Source organism: Charadrius vociferus, unplaced genomic scaffold, assembly GCF_000708025.1.
Source record: "Charadrius vociferus isolate BGI_N301 unplaced genomic scaffold, ASM70802v2 scaffold51, whole genome shotgun sequence".
NCBI classification, from domain to species: domain Eukaryota; kingdom Metazoa; phylum Chordata; class Aves; order Charadriiformes; family Charadriidae; genus Charadrius; species Charadrius vociferus.
In genome coordinates, this window is record NW_009646939.1 from 3,037,435 (window position 1) to 3,058,326 (window position 20,892).

A 20,892-nucleotide genomic window follows, 5' to 3' on the forward strand; every position below is an offset into this window, starting at 1 on the left:
TCCCTTACCTGCTCATGGCTGTTCATGTAGATGGAGTCTTCAGCTAGACAGACACCTCCTTGGTCAGACCCAGTATGGCTTCCTACCTTGTGTTACTAACATATGTCACAACTTAATCTATCCTAAGCTTCTACTGGTGTTTGCAGAGAAAAACAGTTTCCTAGAAAAGGGAGAGAAAGGCGTGAAGAATATGTGGCGGTCATGAACAAAATGGATGTCAATGCCTTTGGTGACTGTACCTGCACAGATTCAGACATGCTTTTTCAATTGCTGTGTTTGATGATGATGATGATGACTTAATGCCGTCTGTTCCTCAGATGGATTCTTTTTAGAAAAGCTTAAACAGAATTTTATTGGGTGCTGCAAAAATAAAGTCTTTTCTTTCATTTCCAAAATACTGAACATGAACATTGTGCTATTCTGTGTGATGACCTTCAGCATTTTTAGGAATAGTGTAAGTTTGTCCTAACCCCTTGGTTTTGGCTCTGAAGCTTAGATGCTTGGGGGTAAAAAAAAAAAAAAAAAAAAAAAAGATAAGTTCAGTGGGTCGTGGAGAGGGCAAAAAGTAGAAGCAGATTAGCTTTATTGCAAGGGGAAATGTAATGCTGTCCGGGTTTTTCTGATTCTTTCATTTTTTGTTTGCCAGTTTTGCAATAACAGGATGCATAAAGGATTCTATTATATCAGCCCAGAATAGTGTAACAAAGCATTAATGTAGTTTCATTTTCCATGGGGAAGGCAGGCTTTTATCAAATTGTGTGGAGGAGAGTAGTAATGGACTAGATTTTCATTATTAATGTGCTGCATGTACCCAGTGAATTGCGATGGCACGATGCTGCTGTTCTGTGAGCAGTCAGCAGAGAGTTGTATCCTCTTTCTGAGCAAGGGTTTTTGTTTCCAGTATGGAGGGGTACTTCTAATCTGTAAAGCCAGAAACAGCAAAACGCATTTTCTTCATCTCTGCATCTCTTTTGGAGCCAGCTCGTCTCCATGGCAACATGTTCGACGGAAAGAGATGTGGAGACCAGGGAGGAAAGGAATGAGTTAGAAACAGCCAGGCGGTGGTGTGTGTCCCCCACGTCAGCGCATCAGCCTTTTGATAGGATGATTTCGTTAACACCCATCTAAGGCTCCTGTGCAGAGCTTCTTTATTAAAGCAGCTGCCAGGGCATCAGCATCTCTCTTCTCCATCCTTTTTCTATTTTTTGTTATTTCTTTTTCCCCAAATACACCTTCCACACCCCCCTTTTATTTCAGTTGCAGCCTCATTGAAGATGTGCAGCTCATTTTCGGCTACCTGTGAGCTTCCTTGCGGTATGGTATTTTGCAAAGGCAGGAAGGCATGGCTGCATTTCACTTGACCTTAGCAGCGAAGTGAAATCTCGCCTATGTTGCTGAAGGATACTGACTATGCAGAAATTTATTGAAGCAGATTATTATGAACTGGACTGGTATTATGAAGAATGCACGGATGGTAAATATTCCTTTCTAGTCTCTTGTTGCAGAATTTGGAGCTTGTAAGTCTGGACCATCGTTTTTCAATGGTTTTAAAAATGAAGTACCTTGAAAAAGGCAGCATCCTGGTGTACGGAGATGCCCGCAGCTCTTTTGCACCTCAGCATCTCTTGTGAGCATGCTACAGGAGGCTGCTGTATAGCTCTCTCTTTTTCAAAGGGAGTGGCAGAGGAGCATATGCACTATATGAGCAATCTTTGAGCAGAGGGAGAAATATTCGAAATGCTAACTGTGTGTATAATAATTCAGCTGAATTACACTTACTGTAAGATTCTGTATTGGTTTGAGTTTTAAGTCTTTTTTTTCTGCGTTACCAATACGCTGTAATGTGTATATATTTAATGTGTTAATAGGCAGTACGTGTTTTCTCTCTGTTTATTTGTCTGTGAAAGGCATTTAAAACTGTAGCTTCTTAAAAGTATGAAGGTTAACTTTTTGAATTGGAAAAATTGCAAACCCTGGCAAGCACTATGTTCAGGGCCTCTTGTGATTTTTCTAATGTTTGCTTGGGCGATTATTTCTTTATCAGAGCACTGAATGTTTTCATCAGACTTCTGATGGAAGGCACTTGAGGAAAGATAAGGAATGGTTAAAACTGTACTCTCAGTGGAGTGAAAAAATCAAGATTCTTCATTGATGGTACTCAGTGGTAACCTCTAAAACAAATGCAGCCTTTGGGAAAGCCGTAGTTGTATATGGATTTTATTCTGGCTGGAGAGCTTGTCTTAAACGAGGCAAGTCCAAGATCACAGTGAAGCAAAGAACGGAAAAGAGTAAGGAGTGTAGGCCCAGGGGACCTTGTATGTATGTAGTAGGCAAAGATATTTCATAGTGCTTTGATTACAGTATCAGAGGAGACATGAAGAGTAAAGATACGCGTGACAAAATTTGAATGGGCTTTTATGGACTTTTGAGTGGCATGTGCCTCCATTTGTTTCTCTGTACTGGATTTTTGGAACAGAATGCAATTTTAGAAGCTTGTTAAACTTGAAATTCTCTTATGTATAATTGATTATTCCTGTCCAGGTGTTCAAAGAGGAAAGGTGCATATTTATTTGAAAGATCTGATCACTTTAAGTTGGACTGAATCCATTATGTAACCTTTATCCCCTAGGTTTAACCCTAGTAAATACTGTAGCATCTGATTAATCCACATGATGTAACAGGCTGAGTTGGCCTGGTTTTAGAAGCTTAAAAATAGAACAGTTGTACTGTCATTAAAAGCTGTGGCTGATTTTTTTTTTTTTTTTTTTTGGCCCAGGTTAAATACAGATATCCTTCTTTTTGTTGTTCTTTTTTATGGTCCCTTGTCTGCTGGTCGAAGTGTCAGTATGCAGAAGTGTGGCATGGCTGAATGTCTGAGCCGAGAGCTCATCTGCTCCTCAGTTTTGTCTTAAGGTGTGTACTGCTCTGGAGAAGCTATGGGAATTCCACAGTAATGGAATAAGCAACAGGTGTTGGGCAAGCGTTTAAATACTTTGTGGGATCAGGGCCATGGGAGTGCAGTAGTCGTTGGTCTGATTCTGGGCTGACAAGTTTTCTTGTGAGCGCTGAGCTCCCGCCCAGCGTACTTCTTCCATGAGCTGAGATCTACAGAGACTCAGATAGTTTGTGCTAGCGGGCTGCTGGAAGTATTTGGGGAGTTCTCCCCCAAGAGAAAGCAGGGTTTAATGTCTGATAGAGAAAAATCTCTCCAGTAGGTAAGGCATAATGCTTTTTTTTTTTTTTTTTTTTAAAATAAATTAAAATACTACTTTTTACACGATGGAAGGATAGTGCTATCAGTCCAGTCTCCACCTCTCAGGTGAATGGTAGTCTCATAAGATTTAATGGAACTTTATGGGGTTTAGCTTTCTTTTGCTTCTCCTAGTTGAAGTGTGCGAGAAAGAGAAGGGTTTGAGAGATGCAGTGGAACGTGCAGTAATTGGCCTTTGGTACTGCCATATTAATTTGGGTTTAAAATAGTAGTGACATTTCCTGTTGATGGGGAAGGTATTCTGATTGTATGGGAGACAAAAGGCATCTTGAAAATCCAGTAGAAAATTGAGCTTTTTCAAAAACCTAGAGCGGATGGCATATTATAAGAGATGCCTCTGTCTTGATTGATGCTTGAATTATTTTTTCCTGCCATGTATTTGTCGATACCAGAGTCATTTGCCTGAGATGCCTTTTCTATTCGGTAGAGAGTGCTAGGCAGTTGCAGCTCAGCCAACCTGTTTTGAATATCTATTTTAAGACAAGATGAAGCGTGGTTAGAGAGTTTATTTCTCTGCTATACATGGACTCTCTGAAATCCAGGTGTATGTGTGCATTCAATTGTGAATCCTAACCAGTTCACCCTTGTTGGTAAATATAAGGTTGGAGGAGGGTTGGTGGTACATTGAAACTAATAGAAAATCTCACAATATATTATCCTACATAATTCATTTTCTGATTAAATTGTTCATACGTTCTTTGTCAGAGCTGCTGAGACTCAAGATTTCCATTTAAAAGGTGTGGCTTTATTTGTTTTACTTTTTTAATAATTATTTTAGTAGCATATCGTTTCTTGTTCTTCAAGGGAAAAACCACTCCAAAATTACACCAGGATATAAGGTTTTAGTGCTGTTATTTAATTTAATAGGTAAAGAAGCGACACTCACTTTTACCTCAGATTTAATGAACTTCTGTATGGACCGACATTGTAATGATGTCTTCAATTTGCATTTGGTAATTTTTTTAATGCCTTGCCAAAGCAAGTGAACAAATGCTCAAAACTTTCAATTTACAAATCTTTACAAAGACTTTCTAGGGTTGGAATAATGAATTAATCCCTTTATGTAAGGTTCTTTTTGTTTATTTTTGGTAGGAGTAGATGGAATTAGACAATAAAATGTCACACTATCTGAAGATTGAAGCACTGGTGTTAACTAACATTACAAGTAATTGAAACTTCTGTAAATAAGAGCTATTACACTGTACTTTTTAGATACATTTTCAAGTATAATATTTTATAATACAAGTGACAGTTGTCACCTTATTTGGTATTAATGAAATACATTGCATAGGTGGAATGGGGAGGGGGAATGAGCTGGGTGTGTACTTGAGTAGAAAAGTAGTTATTTTCATAGCAGACTGAGATTGACAGAACCAATGATAAAAGAGGAAAAGATGAAACTTTTGCAGACTCTTATTGTGAAAGATAATAATATAAAAGTCCAGGTTCATCTTTGTGGTTTTTTTAGAGGAAAAACAAATAGATTCTTAAAAAATGCATACATCATGACTTGCGTGGAAAAAAAATACGCAACCCCCCCCCCAAACTCCCAAACAGCTAAATAAACAGATAAGTGTCATAGAATGCATTGGGTTGGAAGTAACCTTAAAGATCATCTAGTTCCAACTACTCTGCCATGGGCAGGGATCCTTTCTACTAGACCAGGTTGCTCTAGTAGATACTCAGAGAAATCTTTATGAATAGCCTTCTCCTGTGGTCTCTTTCTTAGGTCAGTGGTTTTCCTCCTCCCAATGAACAGTGCTTTCTAGAGAAATCCAGGTTAACTTTGAACCAAATTGCTTTTCTTGTGGTTTCTTCCATAACTCATTTACTTCTAGCTGAACAACTCCTGGGCGTTCATTGCCTGCAACTCCAGATGACTTTGTGCATGTGGAGTTGGCTCTTTCCTCCTCCTTTTGTTGGCCATGGGTTTCAGCAATTTCTTGTGGAGAAAACGGGGTCTTTTTTTCCCTCTTGTGGAGAAAACGGGGTTTGTTTTTCCCTCACCAGTCACGCTGTGTGCCCTGATGGTCACACGTGTCGAAGCTTCTAACCCCTTGAGTTTGCCTGAGCAACTTCACCTCACTTTCTTGGTTGTTCTGGCACCCCTAATCCTGCCTCTGCTCTTCTCTGTAACTTTCAGCCCCTACCTGTATCACATTGAAATGTTTTTATCTCTTGTTCTATTTGCATTTTGGAGCTCCTTTCCTCTGTTCTATTTTCCAGTCCACTGAAACGATTATCAGCAAGCTCCCTAACTGTCTTTTTAGCCGAACAATAATTAACAATGCTAATGCCTGTTCTCCTTGACCTCTCAGCCACTTTAAGCATGATTACTTATCCTTGCCTTGCTTATATTAGTGTGCCTTTGCACATGTGAAACTGTGTCCTGGTTCTCTTCCTTCTTTTTTTTTTATTTTTATTTTGTTAATAACTCCTTTAAGGTAGCATTAGAAGAATATTTCATATTCCCTGCTGCAGCTCTTTGAGAGTTCTTGGTTGTCCATGTTTCTTCTCTGTGCACCTTAGTTACAGGTAACCTCTCAAACATGCGTCTGCCAGCTCTGTGAGTCAACGTTTTTACTTAAAACATGCTTCCCTTGACACCTTCTCCCTTACAGTAGAAGTTTGGCTGATGGTTGGGCATTTATGATGAGTCATTGTCTCCCTCATACATTAACCCCTTTTGTCTCCATCCCTGCGGGCAGAATAACCCTCGTGTTACTTGGATCTGGAGTGGATGCTGACACTGGGTACACCATCTAAATCTATGAGAATCTTACGAATGCTTGTAGCATGCAATCTGTGAAACAGCCCTTGCTCTGTAGGTATGCAGCGAAAATTCTCATTCAGGTTATTCTTGTTTTGCTTCCATGTCCTTTATACTTGATAAATATGATTGAATCTTGCTTGTATTTGTGTAATCATTGATATAATTTTCCTAGTTTTCTGCTTTTTGCCATGTCGCTTTTTCTTTATTCCTTATTGAGTGTCTAGTCTTTATCCAGTCAGACCTAAGCTATATCTATTGTATGTTGTCTTTAGGTGGCTTATTTTTTAGTATAAACGTATTTTTCCTCTTTATTCTGCTCAGCTGCTGAATTTCCAGTTTTCCCAATTCATCCCATTTCATTCTGTTTTCTGCTGTGCTTTTGGTTGAGGTGACAGAAAATAGTTTGAGTGGGCTTTTAAAAGAGTGGGAAACATGCAAAACCTGTAAACGTTTGAACAAGCTCACTTTGTTTGAGTTTACATCGTAATAGACAGCACATGTTCAATGGCCAATTTATCCCCCCTCCTTGAAAAGCCCACCCCGAAGCACCTACATTTCTTCATTGACATATTTTTAAATGTGGGTGCTGCTCTTTCAGCTGCTGTTTTTGCAGAGATTTCTCTTACAGAGAATCTCTTTGTTCTAAATGCAGCATTGTTATTTTTAGTTAATTGCCGTCAAAATGAATGTAGTGAATTGTGCAGAAGTCTAGATGTTTTTATTGATAAAGGAAGGTTAAAATGATTTGAATGCATTGGAGTTCCTTGGAAATAGTGAGTCAGGATAAGAGGGTTTATTTGTATTGTGTCCAGCCTCACCCTTCTTCAAACTAGCTCCTGGTTTGTGTGTTTCCTGCTTGATTGCAAAGTGGTCTGTACTTCAGTGCAAGCGTCACACGAGGAGTGTGCATCTGTGTGCTTTAAGCATTGCAGCTCACTTAGCAAGCTTCCTGAAAGGAGATAAATGTCTTTAGCCGCTAATTCAGAGGGATGATTGCAGCAAATATGCCAAATTTACTTTGCAGTGGCAATCCATAAAAATGAATGTTCATTCTGGTATGTTCTTTAAGTCCCTCAGTATGCCTTTACAGGAAATATTAAAAATCTCTTTTCAATCTTTCCTGATTAGAATGTATATTTTCAGAACTGTATACAATTTAGCTTTTTTTTTTCCATAGCTGCTTGTTGTTTGGTAACTGTTGGAAACCTGGCTCTTAATCTTTATCAAGTAAATATTCCTGCACTAGTAAAAGGGCTTAATGCAGAATAACACTAAAAAACGAGTTGATAGTGTGAGGGTGCGGTACACATTCCTTCTCCACCCATTATGAATTTGCATCAGCATTTATCATACACTGGTATCAATACAGGCATTACAACACTTATCTTATTCTCTCAGCTTTTGAATGTCAGAGTCCTTCTTTGCGGCATGAGTTGACGTGAGTCACAGTTCAGAAGTCAGCTTGTGGGAATATTCATTTACTCTCCTTATGTTGTCATGTGTATTGGGCAGCAACATGCATATTTTCAGTGTGTTGCCTACTGCCCTGCTCTCCTTTATAAGCTAGCTGGTTAGCTATAGTTGAACATTTGTCAGCAGTGTTAAAACCCACAGAGTTTAAAATCATCTGGGTTGGCAGGGCTGGACTTTTCTGTCCAAAGCATTAAAAGATGTCTGTGAGCCTTATTGCTTTGGTTACTCTCTGAATTTCCATTCTCTGGCTATTACCAAAAGGTGGTAGATTGACACTGGATGGCAAGCAGGTACTTACTCTTATTGTCTGATTTTTATTTTTTATTTTTATTTTTGAAGAGTTCTGATTCCCTGTTATGTGGGGAGAAGAGGACAATCCTATTTTTTCCCCAACTCAGTTCTTGAGGCTGTTGCTGAATATTGCAATAAATCTTGGCAGTCAAAGGTCAAGTTGTTAAGTTTGAGTAGTAAGATCTTTCTTTATTCAGAAATGAGTGTTCTTTTCCTCAGCGGGCACTTATGTCTATTTCATATCCTTTGGCTATTGTTTATATAAACATTTTTGCATTGTTTGTATATAAATATCAAGAGTTTAAAGCTTAGAAAGGAATAATTCATCATGATTGTATAAAATTAGTTCCTTCCCATCTCACACTACCTCATACTTTCACACCACTTGAGAAGTGCTAATAGAGAAATTGTTCTTACATGATGACCCTGTTATGTTCTGCTGCTTTGTCATGTTTGTCTGTCTGTCTCCCTCCCTAGCAGTGACATCCCCTCAGAGGGTGATGAGCCACCTTTGCCTTGCCGTACCCCAACTTTGCCTGCAACTGCTTTGCCTTGTGACGCAGATAGGAATGCTTTCTGCAAGCAGCAAAGGGCACCTATTTGCCATTGAAAGTAAGGGAGGCAACCTGGCAAACATTAAATATCTGTAGCTGCAAAAAGTTAAATAAGAAGGTGAACCTGCCCTATGTGTGTACCCAGGTTTGGCAAACACAGCCTCTTGTAAACCAAGAGGTTTGGGGACAAGGAGTTTTGTTTGTTGTGGAACAGAGAAGAGGTACCTACGCCCTATGGAAATGCGCTAGGGTACCATATGTGGAATTGAGGTGTTTCGTTTCCCGCAGCAGACAGAAGAGTAAAGATGACTGTAGAAAACATGGCATTTGACAGCTGATGTGATATGGCATTTAAATGCTTTGTGCAAGTGCGATCTTTTTTTGTTTGTTTGTTTTGGGGTTTTTTTGTGAAAGCAATAAAAGAAAGCCCCAAACACCCACTCCCTTCCTCTCAGCCCATTTCTCCACTCCGTGGTTTCAGTGTTTGGTGGATGCTGCAGTCAAACCATACTATACCACACCTGCAGCTTCCACGATCTCTCTGCTGGGTGGGATTAGCACGTGTGTGTGTACACGCTTCAGCCGTTCACCGCTCCTGTGAAATTTGTTACTTGCAACATTAGGCAACGTGAGAGGTGATTTAAGATTTAACTCTGAAGGTGCACACCCGGTGCCAGGTGTGACAGTCGGAGGCTGGGTTGGACTTCCGTGTTGCTGAGACACTTGTGGGAAGCTACCACTTCATTTGGAGGAGCAGGGGCAGAGGAGAGAGAACCTTGTGGACGTGAGGAGTGCCGGAGAGGGGGCTCTCAGCCCACTCATTTTGTCTGAAATATGCTGGTGGAGCTCCTGAGCAAAAACTGGCTACCCTCAGAGCTGGTATGAGGAACAACATAAATCTTCTAGTAATTATTAGACAGATGGTCTCGTCCCTCCTCCACCCCATCTGTACAACACAAAGCTGTTGTGCTAAGGACAAATACTCAGTCGCTCAGGAGCTCCCTGGCTGAGCATGTGAGTGAGGAAAGATGGTATCCTGCTTGGTGGAGACCTTGCTTTGCTCTCCCCAAACATACAGCCTCCGAGGGAATGACTTCCCATCTCCTGTGAGATTTAGGCATCGTATTGTGTCCATCTGGGATAGCTTCAGCAATGTCAGGAAACGAAGAGGAAAGCTTTGAATATGACTATGAAAAAGAAAATAAGAGAGAACGCAGATTTAACAGGCAGAGCCTTGATATCTTGGAAGAAGGTACTTTTCACCTTTTGATTTTAAACTTCTATGGTAGTAGCACATGGCAACGTGTAAGTGATTTGAGTGATGTATGTGTGTTTAAATTAATGAATTTTACAATATTTTTTTTTAATGTGTAGCCACTATATTCAGATGAAATAGGAAGAAAGTACTCTTGTAGGAATAGGATGAATCTTAATTTATGTATGCTTCTTTAAAGAAGAAATACATGATCAACAGATGTAGGCTATGCAATACCTTCTTTTATAGTGAAACTGGATTTGGGAAATTATCATTCTTTGGAAATGTAATGCATTTTTTATATGTACAGCTTATATGTATATTATGAGACTTTGATAGGTTTTCAATCCCTACAGGTACTTCTAAAAATGAGCAAAAGAACAGGGCAACAATTTTGTGCTTATCCATGAACTTGAAAGCACTTAAGTAGAAATAATCCAAGTTATGGGTTTTGTGAATTAACCTTTCAACAAAACAAAAAAAATGACCCAAAAATCTTGTTGTACTTTGTAGAAATAACAGACATCTGCAGTATTGCAGGCAACTGGCCTGTTAGGGTGGGAATATGAATCTATGTACATTGAAAATCCTTTTCTTCACCTCTGTATAGAGAGTGTACTCATTCAAGGGCTGCTTCTTTTAATGCCTAATCTGGCAATTTTTTCGGGGCTTCAGGTACTGAAAGCTAAATTCACCTTTTATATTATTTCATGTGCTGTAAATTCCACTCCAAAATAGTGGTTTTGTGGCAGAGACAAATGACCCAAAAATACACTATCATAAAGCTGGCGTAAGGATGCTTTGATAGATAGCACAGAGAATGTCACCTGCTGTGATTTTACGCCTCATGGGAAATAATTCCTGTGTCCAAAGCCTCAGTGGATGTAACGTGCTCTTTGAATTCTGTTGCATAGGACTTTACTGTAAAGACTTCCTCAGAATCAAATATTCCACCTGGATTTCATTCATACTCAGTCGATAAACTATCCATCTCTCCTGTTGTGGATCTCTGAAGGAAGCTGAGATAACTTTTGCATCTGTGCAAAATAGAAAGTTGCTGGAGAGGAAGAACACTGGTGAAAGGAAACTTTAAAACTGGGGATTGGAATGGGGAGGAAAGTTAGTGACCGAGGCCAGCCGACGTTTTATGCTTGGTTCCTTTCTTTTTTTAGTGATTAAATTGTTGCTGAAACATACATCATGCTGTTCTTATTCTTCCTGCTGGCTTTACCTTTCATGCAGATCTAAGTACAGTCTGAAGCTGTTCTTGTTGATTTTGAGAGGAAAAAAAATGTTGAGTTCCATCTGGGATAAATTTAGCACCATCTTTCTACAGCACCTTCCCCTCAAAAGCTCAATATGTATTTGAAATACCTTTTAAAGATGCCTTCTCTTCTCCACCTATACATTCGCTGTAGTAGTGATACAGATGCACAAAAATGAGATATGGTATTTCTATTCTATAAGTAAAGCAGGTGGAAACAGCAGCATGTAGCCTTTTCATGGTGAACAGCAGAAATGCTTTAGCCATATCTGGCTATAAATTTGGTATCAGAAATGGAGTCTTGAAAATATGCTTCACTTTAACTGCCGATAGTTGTTGAAAAGAAGGGGGTAAAAATTATGTAATTAAGGCTTCTGAACTGTTCAGCCTATTCCATGAGCAGAATGTGTACTCACTACTTGTCTATTATTTCCATGGTTGTTTTGATGTAGTCAGGTTTTTCCCTGTCCTGACATTTAGATCCTGTGACTGCTCTTAGTACTGTTTCTCGAGCCACTGTCACAGAACTGGCATTACACTTGGCAGAGCTACAGAATCCCAGTTCTCTTGATGAGTATGGGAAGCACCTTCATAAAGGTCTAGGCAGAACAGTCTTAGGGTCAATGCATTGCTTTGGAGTTGTAAATTTGCCTGATAGCAACATATTTACTCTTCATTTGATGAGCTGGTCTTTGAGCTGACCGCAGTGAAACTTTGTGCAGGGACATCTGTTGATAGCGACTACTCAGTTTTTGTTGATAAAAAAACCCTGAGCTATGAAAGGACGGCCTGTTGGTTTTCTTTGGTTAGTGATTTGTTGGGTCAGCTAATTCTGAAACTGGGCTGTGTTTTGATTTTGCTTTTGGCAGGTAAGACAGGAAAAGACTATTACCTGTTTAGGACCTGTGATGGCAGCCATTCATTTCTATTTCAGTTTACTAATGTAATAGATTAAAAATCCTCCTTTTATCTAAAGTACTGGGTAAATGCAGGCTGAGAATCTGGCCCAAGTTTAATTTAAAAAAAGTCTCATGATCGCTGCTAAAATCTCAAGTTCAGGCACTCCAGGAGTCTGACTTATAGAAAATGAAAAACACCGGTTGTATCTTACAAAGACATCGACTGGAATGGAGGCTGTACAAGGGCTCTGGAATCTTTAAACACTAAACAAAAGAAAATGGAGACTAGTAATTCTTGAAAGCTTTGGCACAACCAATCCCTCCCAGAGTTGGAAAAGGAAAAGATCCCGTATTTAAGAGAGGGAGACAGCAGACAATGCGTGGCTTTTAATACAGGCTGTAACTTCATTTTAGGATTTTTGAAAGATTTACAGTCCAGATCCTGGTTTAAGCCCTACACCCATTTATTAGTTGGAAGGACTGCAGTCCAGGCATTTCTTGACAAGAAATGGATAGAGGAGAATGTCAAGACAGTAATTCAATGGCTAGTAATTGAAAATCCCGCAAGAAAAGTTTTACTTTTGACAGAAGAGCTATGCTAAGCTGTATCAGTAAATGGTTTGTGCACTATGGTGATGGTAAGTTGTGGGGCCCAAGCACAGAGACAACAATAAGGTAAAGCCATTGGTTTTCTCCAAGTGTTTTCCCTTATCTACTTAGTTTTGCTTTGTGGCTGTGTTTTCCACGTTACCACATTTGATCTGTGTTTATGCTAATAGAAGGAATAAGTGTGTGATGTTTTTGTTGAAATTTCCCTTAACCTGGTTCTTCATTCACCACAAGAAAATTTGCTGACGTTCATGCCCTGCTTAGAGAAGGTACTTTGAAATGGCTACTAACCTGAGTGTTTGGGCATTAAGCTCTACAGCGAAAATAATAGCAGAATTTTTTTTCCAAATCTTAGATTAAGTAATAACATAGGGTTTTATGTGAGGCTTTAATATTGGATTTACTAAGCTATTTGAATACTGTATGAGAGACATGGCAGTAAATGAAAACCCTTCAAACCATAGCTTAAATGGCAAGATGAAATCTCCTTTTCTAGAAGAATCATTAACTGCACCGTAATATTAGAAGGTTAATTTGCAAACTACGCCCTTGAAATCACAGTAAGCTAGGCTGTTACAGTTTATTTTTTTTTTCCTTTTTGTTTCTTTAATCTATTGGCATTGTCTATTGAACTTACGGCAGTTAATTTTAACTGCACTAATATGTACTTGCCGACTGAGTGTTTATCGCTCACAGCATTATGTTCTTCCAGACTCCTCCATGGAGCTCGCCCACAGTGTGACTTGACAGCTGTGGAGCAGTTGGCGCACTGTGGCCGCTCTTTATCCCTCTCGCCGGGGTCGCAGCCACCCGCTGAACTCTCCGTTTGTCTTCTGGAAGAACAGACCCGCTCCTGTGCTGGGGGGGCTGGGGGGAGGCTGGAGGAACTGCTGGCGTGTTGCGTTAAAATTTGGACTTCTAGCAAGTCGTGCCTCAGAAACACATTTTTTTTCAAGCTCCCGTGACAGTAGTCTCTTAACATTTTTAAGCTCTTGAGGTGAACATGTTCTCTCGGGGCCATCTCAAATGTGACAACCTGAAGCCTCTGCCCCAGTTTAGCCAGGGCTGCCAAAACCTTCTCTTTGGTGGAGGAGAAGCTACCGTGTTCACCTTTGAACATGTAAAATTGTTCTATTCTGGGTCAGTAACAGAGCTGAGGGCACATTTTAGGTTTTAATTTTCCTGAGTTTATTTGAAAAGGAATATAGGTTATATGGCACAGTTTCAGAATTCCTCATGTGCTTGGCTCAAGTCGATGTAGTGCTCGCAGTAACCGGTGCCAGAGCGTAACTATCGGTGGCTAAAAATCACAGCTTCGGTTCTAGAGCGAGTGCTTTATCCTTGGAGTGCAAAAACAGCCTTTCAGAAATGAAACCAATGAGTTCCATGGTCCCTCCACTTGCTGTAGACATTTTTATTTAGTTATTCTGTATTTGTTTATTGTCTAACATCCTTCTCCATAAACTGAGAGGTGCAAAGCGTATTTGATTTGGATGTTTGCATGCATCCATCCATTTAGACACTGTGCTTCCTATCACCCTCAAGCAAAAATACTACTGATTTGCAAGTGAGCAAAAAGAGATCAGTAAATTGGTGCAGTGGGTTTTGTATTACAGAGTGTTGTCCTTCATTTACTCTTGTTTTATCTTTATCATAGTGTTACCAAGCTCTCATATTCATCGGAATCTCCAGCAGGCTAGAAACCTGCCATGCAGAATCCATTAGAGCTGCGGAGTTTGTGGGGTTTGGTTTGGTTTGTTTTTCTGTCGTGTGTCATCCCTGTCCCGTCCCCGTCCCCGTCCCCCCCAGCTTCACTGATCAGAGCTCAAAATTACTATTCAAGATAGTGTGTCTTTTTCTTTATATATTCTTTTTGGACACCAAGGAGATCAAAGTCATTGCACTAGCAATTGGCCAAATGTTACCTTGTAACTGCATACTTAGGCACTGGTTTGAGTTTTTGAAATTCTGCTTCTGAATTGCTTTCTCTCCCCTCACTTTTCACCTTCTCTTCCCCACCAGCTTTGGTTTCTGAGGGGTGGAGAGCAACACCTCTTTGCAAGTTTGCTCTCCTTCAAAAAGGAAAAGCTTCCTTTTAGTTAGTAGCTCTGTGCTTCTGCTGTGTTGCACGGTGAGTGCTCATAGAAGGTGGTTGAATGGAGGGGGCATTTTATTATTTTCAGTCTATTGACATTTGTTTCCACTTGGACGTTGAAGAGGATGCATAAGATAATAATTTCTATTTTGAAACCCTTTCATGTTGGCAAAGTAGTATATTAAGAAATCTGTTTTAACAGTGACCAACAGAAGTTTGACGGAAATTTTGAGATATAAAAGCTATTGGTGACCAGGTCGCTGCTACTTTGCTAGTAATAAGTCTGTTGTGATAAGGCTGTGGTGTTACCCTGCCGCATTAAAGATTAAACGGCAAGTTCTGAAGGAATAGCTAAATGAGCAACCACATGAATCAACTTTTATTACTCTTTCTTCCAGCTGAGTGACTTTATTCTGTCTGTGGGAACACCGTCCTTTTATCAGCGTGGATGTTAGGAAGGTTATGCATTCACCATTCAGGTGAATGATTTGAGGTTGTCATAGTCATAATCAGTGGTGATTATAAGTGCTAGGTCTGGAGTTAAAATGAGCTTGTTAATGACGATCTCAAACATTATTTTATAGTAGCAAGGGAATGTTGTAACCAAGGGAACTATTTAGTGTACAGTTGTTTTGGAAAATAAACTGCTGGTGTCAGGGTTTCTGATAGCTGTTTTATTGCACGAGTTATGAACTTACTGTGTTTAAAAAAATCGGGTTTATGGTGATTTTTTTTTTTTTATTGTGAATAGTCTTCTGGACATGACACCATCTGTCATATGACATTTTTATGGAAATCTTCTGTTTAGCCCCTTTGTTTACTATAGCTGATGTCCTCTGCAAGTTACTTCATTTTTTTTCTGTGGAATCCCGATCAGTCTGCTTTTAACTAATATGGCTTGTATTTTACAGATGCACTGTATTTTTGCTTGTGCAGTGGTATAGTTATTCTTTATATTTGCTATGTAATTTTTGTGAAGTTACTACTTTGAAGCATAAACGTTTTAGTGTTACCACTTTCAGACTCAATTATTTGGATAAAGGTAATTATCTTTTTAATACTTTTGAATGGCATTCTTTGGAGTTCACTGGCAGTATGGATTCACTAGATATTGTGAATGTTTTTAGGATTTGATCCTCAAAAATAGGATTTGAGAAATAGGAAAATAAACAGAAACAAATTGTACTTCTTGCTGTAGTTTAAGCAACATTCTGATGTTAAGTGTGGAACCCTCCAACATTTCAACAGATACTGAAGTACTGGTTGCACTTGATACATTATTAATGTGCCTTAGTGGTGATCAACTGTATATTTATGTATATGTAGATTGTGTATTTATAAATTGGGTAGCATTATTTCCTTAGAGTGACAAGCTGTCTCCTGGCAATGCTACTGTACTCAGTGTGCTTTTTTGTTGTTTATTTTATTTTATTTTTATTTAAATCTTATTAGGCCTTATCTGTCATCGTTCCCTGCCTTAATGCGCGCTAGAGCAACATTAGCCAATCTGTCAGACTGAGCTTTAACTGACACTGTTAAGGGTAAATCCCTGAAGAACACTATGTGCTACAGCAGCCTGATAACCAATAGTCCATGTGATCAACTCAACTTCATTAACAACCCCTCTTTTCCAGAATTACGGGGTTTGAGGAATAGGTGTAGCTGAAAATAAAAAGACTATAAGGGTAAAGAAGAAAGTGCTGTTGTTTCTTCAGATTATTAGTGGATTTTCAGAAAACTTGCAGACTTATAGATAAGTCAGTGTAGCTTCTTAAAGGATCACTTCTAGTGGTAGACTAAACTTCCACATACTTTCTGCAGTCTAACAAGATTTCTGGTTCCACCTTAGTGATTAATCATCTCATCCAGTCTAAGTAAATATTTTTATGGGTGATCCTGTGGCACCATGGTGTGGTCTGGGTATTATAAGAATCATTTATTATTTTGCATGCATTTTGTATTTACTTTGCTGCCTCGTACTGTACAACCCAGTTCTTATCAACTTAATATGACCTAGTACCTTTATGTTGAACGGTGTTACTAACAGTCTTGGAGTTGCTTATTCGTGGAGTAATTCTACTACACGTAATGAAATGACTAGGTGACTAAGAACATCTCTTTTCACTTCTTTGATTAATTTTTTTTTGTAAACTCAAGACACACCTCTTCAGAGGAGAAGGTTTTAACATTTGAATGGTTTGTTCTGCCACTGACAAAAGCAAATACTCATTACAAAAGAGAAACACTTGTATTCTTAGTTTAACTTGAAGCTTTGTGGGTTTTGCGTGGGTTTTTTTTTTTTTTAACTTTTGATATACTTACCCAAGAGTATACATAAGTAGTTTTAAGATGAAAACTTATGAAAATATAAACTCTTTAAAGGATACTTTTCCCCAATAGTATTGCCAATATGACTAATGTTGTATTTTATTTCCTCACAGTTTTATGTGCTGAAAGAGTGGGCCAGATGACTAAAACATACAATGACATAGATGCTGTTACACGTCTTCTTGAAGAGGCAAGTATTACATCTCTTTAAGGACCTGTACACAGTATGAGAAAGTAGTACAGAAATTATATGGTACCACTACTAAAGGCTGTTGGTAGACTGTCCTCAAATGAGGAGGAATAAGTACTCTGTGTGTGTGTATACTTTATCTCATTGGTAAGGTAAATATTCTTTCTAAGTAAAGGTCATTTGTTTACCTCAGTCATATGGATTCATTAATTGTGCTTATTTTTCAGTTGAGGCCATTTAACTTGATTTAACTTGCTCTTGGCCAAATATTTACCATAACGAATGGGGGGGATCATCTTAAAATGACACATATTTTTACAGTACATGTAAAGCTAATAGTATTGTTACTGAGGGATTTATTATCTTTTAAAATTTAAAAAAAAAAAAGTAGTTCACAAATGGTCTTGTATTCACAATTATTATCTTAGATAATGTCTTTTGAGAGAAACCTTTTCTTTGTTTGGTTTGGAACTTATTTTTTTTTATACCATTAATATGTAAATTGTTATTACTGTAATCCTTGGCACTCAAGATATGGTAAAAAGCTATTGTCAAGCTACAATGCTTATGTTCAATAAATGTCATGATAAATTGTTGGAATGAAATTAGCTGCTTTTCTGTAGTAAGCTTGAGTAGTGATTTTTCCAAATAATTTTTGTGAATAATTTAGCTGAGAACTGTTACAATTGGATTAGTTCATGGCTCAGTGTAATTTAGTCCTTCATATTTATTTGCTTGCTTATTGCAATAGCAGTGTCAAAAATGGGGTTTGTCTAACCAAGGTGGTCTGTTCTGATTCTGCAAGGAAACAAGCATGGCAATGCTCACGTCTCCCTCGTGCCTACGCTTGATACATCTAATCTCAGTACAAAGTCCTGCATTTTATGCTTTGATCTGAACTCCTGAACAACTTTATGAAATAACAGTTAAAACTGATGCTTTACCTAAAAGACTTGTCCTGGAATAATCCATTAACTCGTAGTAATAGTCTATCACCTGTTTGTGTGCTGTTCCTTTTCTCTTGTTTGGCTGAGATTTACTTGCATTTGTTTCCATGGCTCTTTCTAGTAATGATGCAGCATTCTGCCAAACTGTTTCCTCCCCAGAGTCCGTGTAGCCAAATGTCTATAGATCCAGAAATCACACTCATGAGAGCAATGCTAGAAGGACTTGCTGCGCCAGTGTTGTAAAGCTTTTGGTGTACTTCCCTATCTGGATGATAGCAGAGGAAAAATGGGGACACGTAATTGGTGAACCTTTAATAAAACAAATGCTTTCAGTGAGCTTTTTTGTTTTATTTATCACTACCTAGGCAGACGTGCACTTACAGCTCCTTTCTCTGTTCTCCAAATGATGGTTATCACAAGAGATTATATCTGTTTGCAGAAGTTAAGGTGTAACTCCTTCTCCTACCTTCACACCCACAAGCAAAAACCAACCCCAAAAGTTACTTCTTTTCTGTCCTTCTTGTTACTGGTGAGCTTCAAACTAAGTTGGCAGGGTGAAAGGTGCAGCATTTTGGGGGGAAGGAGGGAGACAGGAAAGAGAAGATCTCAAAACAACATGCATGTAGATGTGTTGAGAATCTGTTCCTGTGGCCCTGAAACGAAGCAAAGTGAGCGACACTGGGCCTGCCTGGGTATGTGGTAAGAATGGGAGCAGATTCCTCTGTGAACTTGCTTTCTCATCCCTTTCTAATAATAGTGTAAATGTGTCTGGCTTCAGTATTTTCTTGCATAGGGCTGTAATAAATCAGTTAGTTACCACTGCGAGTTAGAGGCTTGACCCAAACCTGAGATTTAGAGCCGAATTGCTAAAAATTGTGCAGGGAGTCTGGAGAGGTTAATTAAAGAGCCTGGAAATATACTTAAGTTCCTCAACTTTGAGGTTAGAAACCTTGCTGGTAGATAGCTCTTCCTCTGTGGAGTCAAAGCTGCAGCAGTATGGTGTGAGTTTTTTTTCCACTTCGTATTTATGAAGCAAGCCAAATTACTAAACAATAAGTTGGCTTGATACATAAACCAAACATTTTTCGGATAACTTTGTGGAACCCATTGTTCTGAAAGATTGTACATAAGATTATATAAAGATTTTATGACTAGATAATGCCAGTAGCTTTCAATGCAAATGCAAGCCTGACCTTCAGAAACCATTTGGAAAATGCTATTTGTAGATACAGCAGTGATCAATAACATCTTTTTATTTACTGATTATTACATAACTTCCTTTTTTTTTTTCCACTACGAAAGCCTCTTCATTCAAATTCATTGACTTCAAATCCATGTGATCAGTAGCTGTAGGTTTTGTAGGCCTTGTCACTAATGTATGCATGACACAAGGTAACTTTTAGTCATACTGGATGGCTGTCAGGGGTGGTAAATAAGCCCCAAGCAGTATTTTCACTGACAGGGAGAAAAATCTTCCTCAAATGGTGTTCAGCTAAAAGTAAGTGGGGAGTTAACCTTAGTGCCATTTCCCCTATTATTGTAAAGATCTAGTAATTGAATAAGAAAATGGTAAATAGACATGCTTAATGAGTGGTGTGAAGTTTTAGGCAGTTAATTATCCTGTCCCAGGCGGATTACAACCCCATGTCTCAGCTTTGCAGAAGCTAAGACCTGTATCAACAGGATAAGCTTCTAGTTTTTATTAGTATGTGTGGTGAACTGTCTAGATCAGTTATTTGCAATTCTGCGCACACAGAGGGGGGGAAGAAGGAGGCAAGGATGGCATGAGAGTAACCGCTTAATGTAGATTTGGGCATCTGCAAAAGGGAAAGGGATAGGACTTGTTTTTATGTGAAAGCACTAATGGATAGATGTACACAAAGAAGATAAGAGCTGAACATTCATTGTGGTGGAATTGGCTGCTTCTCCTGCACAGCTTACTGCCTTTTATTTCAAGGTGGAGCAAGTAGAAACTGAAGAATGCTTTGGATTGCCTAAATTCTTTGCTATTTTTACTTTGCTGCTTTAAAATTCTTTAAAATGTAACCTCTAAAGCTCTGTGATTGTATTCTGAAGATGGTATAACAAGGTGATGGAAGAGTTTCTTTCAGTAGTTTCTCAAACAAAATTGTAATAGAGAACCAGGTCTGGTTTCACTTATGTTATTTTACATTCAACCTTGAAGCTGTCCTTTCATGTGTATGGTCCAATAACTTTGTATGGGTCAGTCTTTTCTGAATAATGTGGGTGTAACATATGCAGGAATAGGAAAAAGAAAATTAGCAAAAAAAAAAACCCCAAACAGGCAAACCCTCACAGAAGGAAAAAGACTTCTTATTGTTCAAGTACTTTTTCCTTCCCTTTCATGACAATTTTATCTTCCCTCTGATCCTTTGGTGAAAGAAAAAAATATTGAAATTAGCTTTCTTTTCTTAATGCTTCACAGAAAGAACGGGACTTAGAATTAGCTGCTCGAATTGGCCAGTCGCTGTTAAAGAAGAATAAATCACTGACAGAAAGAAATGAGTTCCTGGAGGAGCAAGTAGAACACATCAGGGAAGAGGTAAGATTTTTATGCCCGAGTGCTCTATCTGCAGTGATGGGGAGAAATTTCCTTCTAGCTTCATCTTGCCCCTACTTAATTTTCCTGGGCATCCTGTCCACTGCAGGTCAATCTGTGTTGCAGCAGTTTGGTCAGCCATTTTTATAGCGTGTACACTTTCAGAAATGACTGAAAAAGTAATTTGACTTGTTGGCTCAAATCAGGTGATTTGAAGGGAAAAAAACTAACCTCAAGCCATTTAATTTTGCTCTGCCTCAGAATTCATTTTCCTCTGAAACCAGCTACTCTTAGTTTTGAGTCACTATACCCACTGTTTTCTTCTACCTGTTTTGTCCTTGTTCCCCTCTTTATGCATAATTCCCCTCTGTTTTGATTTTCTC

At 38.8% G+C, this 20,892-nt stretch overlaps 1 protein-coding gene across 1 annotated transcript in view; it reads left to right on the top strand.

Annotated features, from left to right (window-relative positions):
• Positions 1 to 1,410: 1,410 nt before the first annotated feature.
• Positions 1,411 to 20,892, top strand: part of TRAK1 (trafficking protein, kinesin binding 1) — a 40,604-nt gene continuing 21,122 nt past the window's right edge. Inside the window, exons 1-3 of the mRNA XM_009894986.1 lie at positions 1,411 to 1,474; positions 16,926 to 17,002; positions 20,396 to 20,512. Of these exons, the coding sequence (XP_009893288.1) occupies positions 1,411 to 1,474; positions 16,926 to 17,002; positions 20,396 to 20,512 (258 nt within the window). The remainder of the gene's footprint in view (positions 1,475 to 16,925; positions 17,003 to 20,395; positions 20,513 to 20,892) is intronic.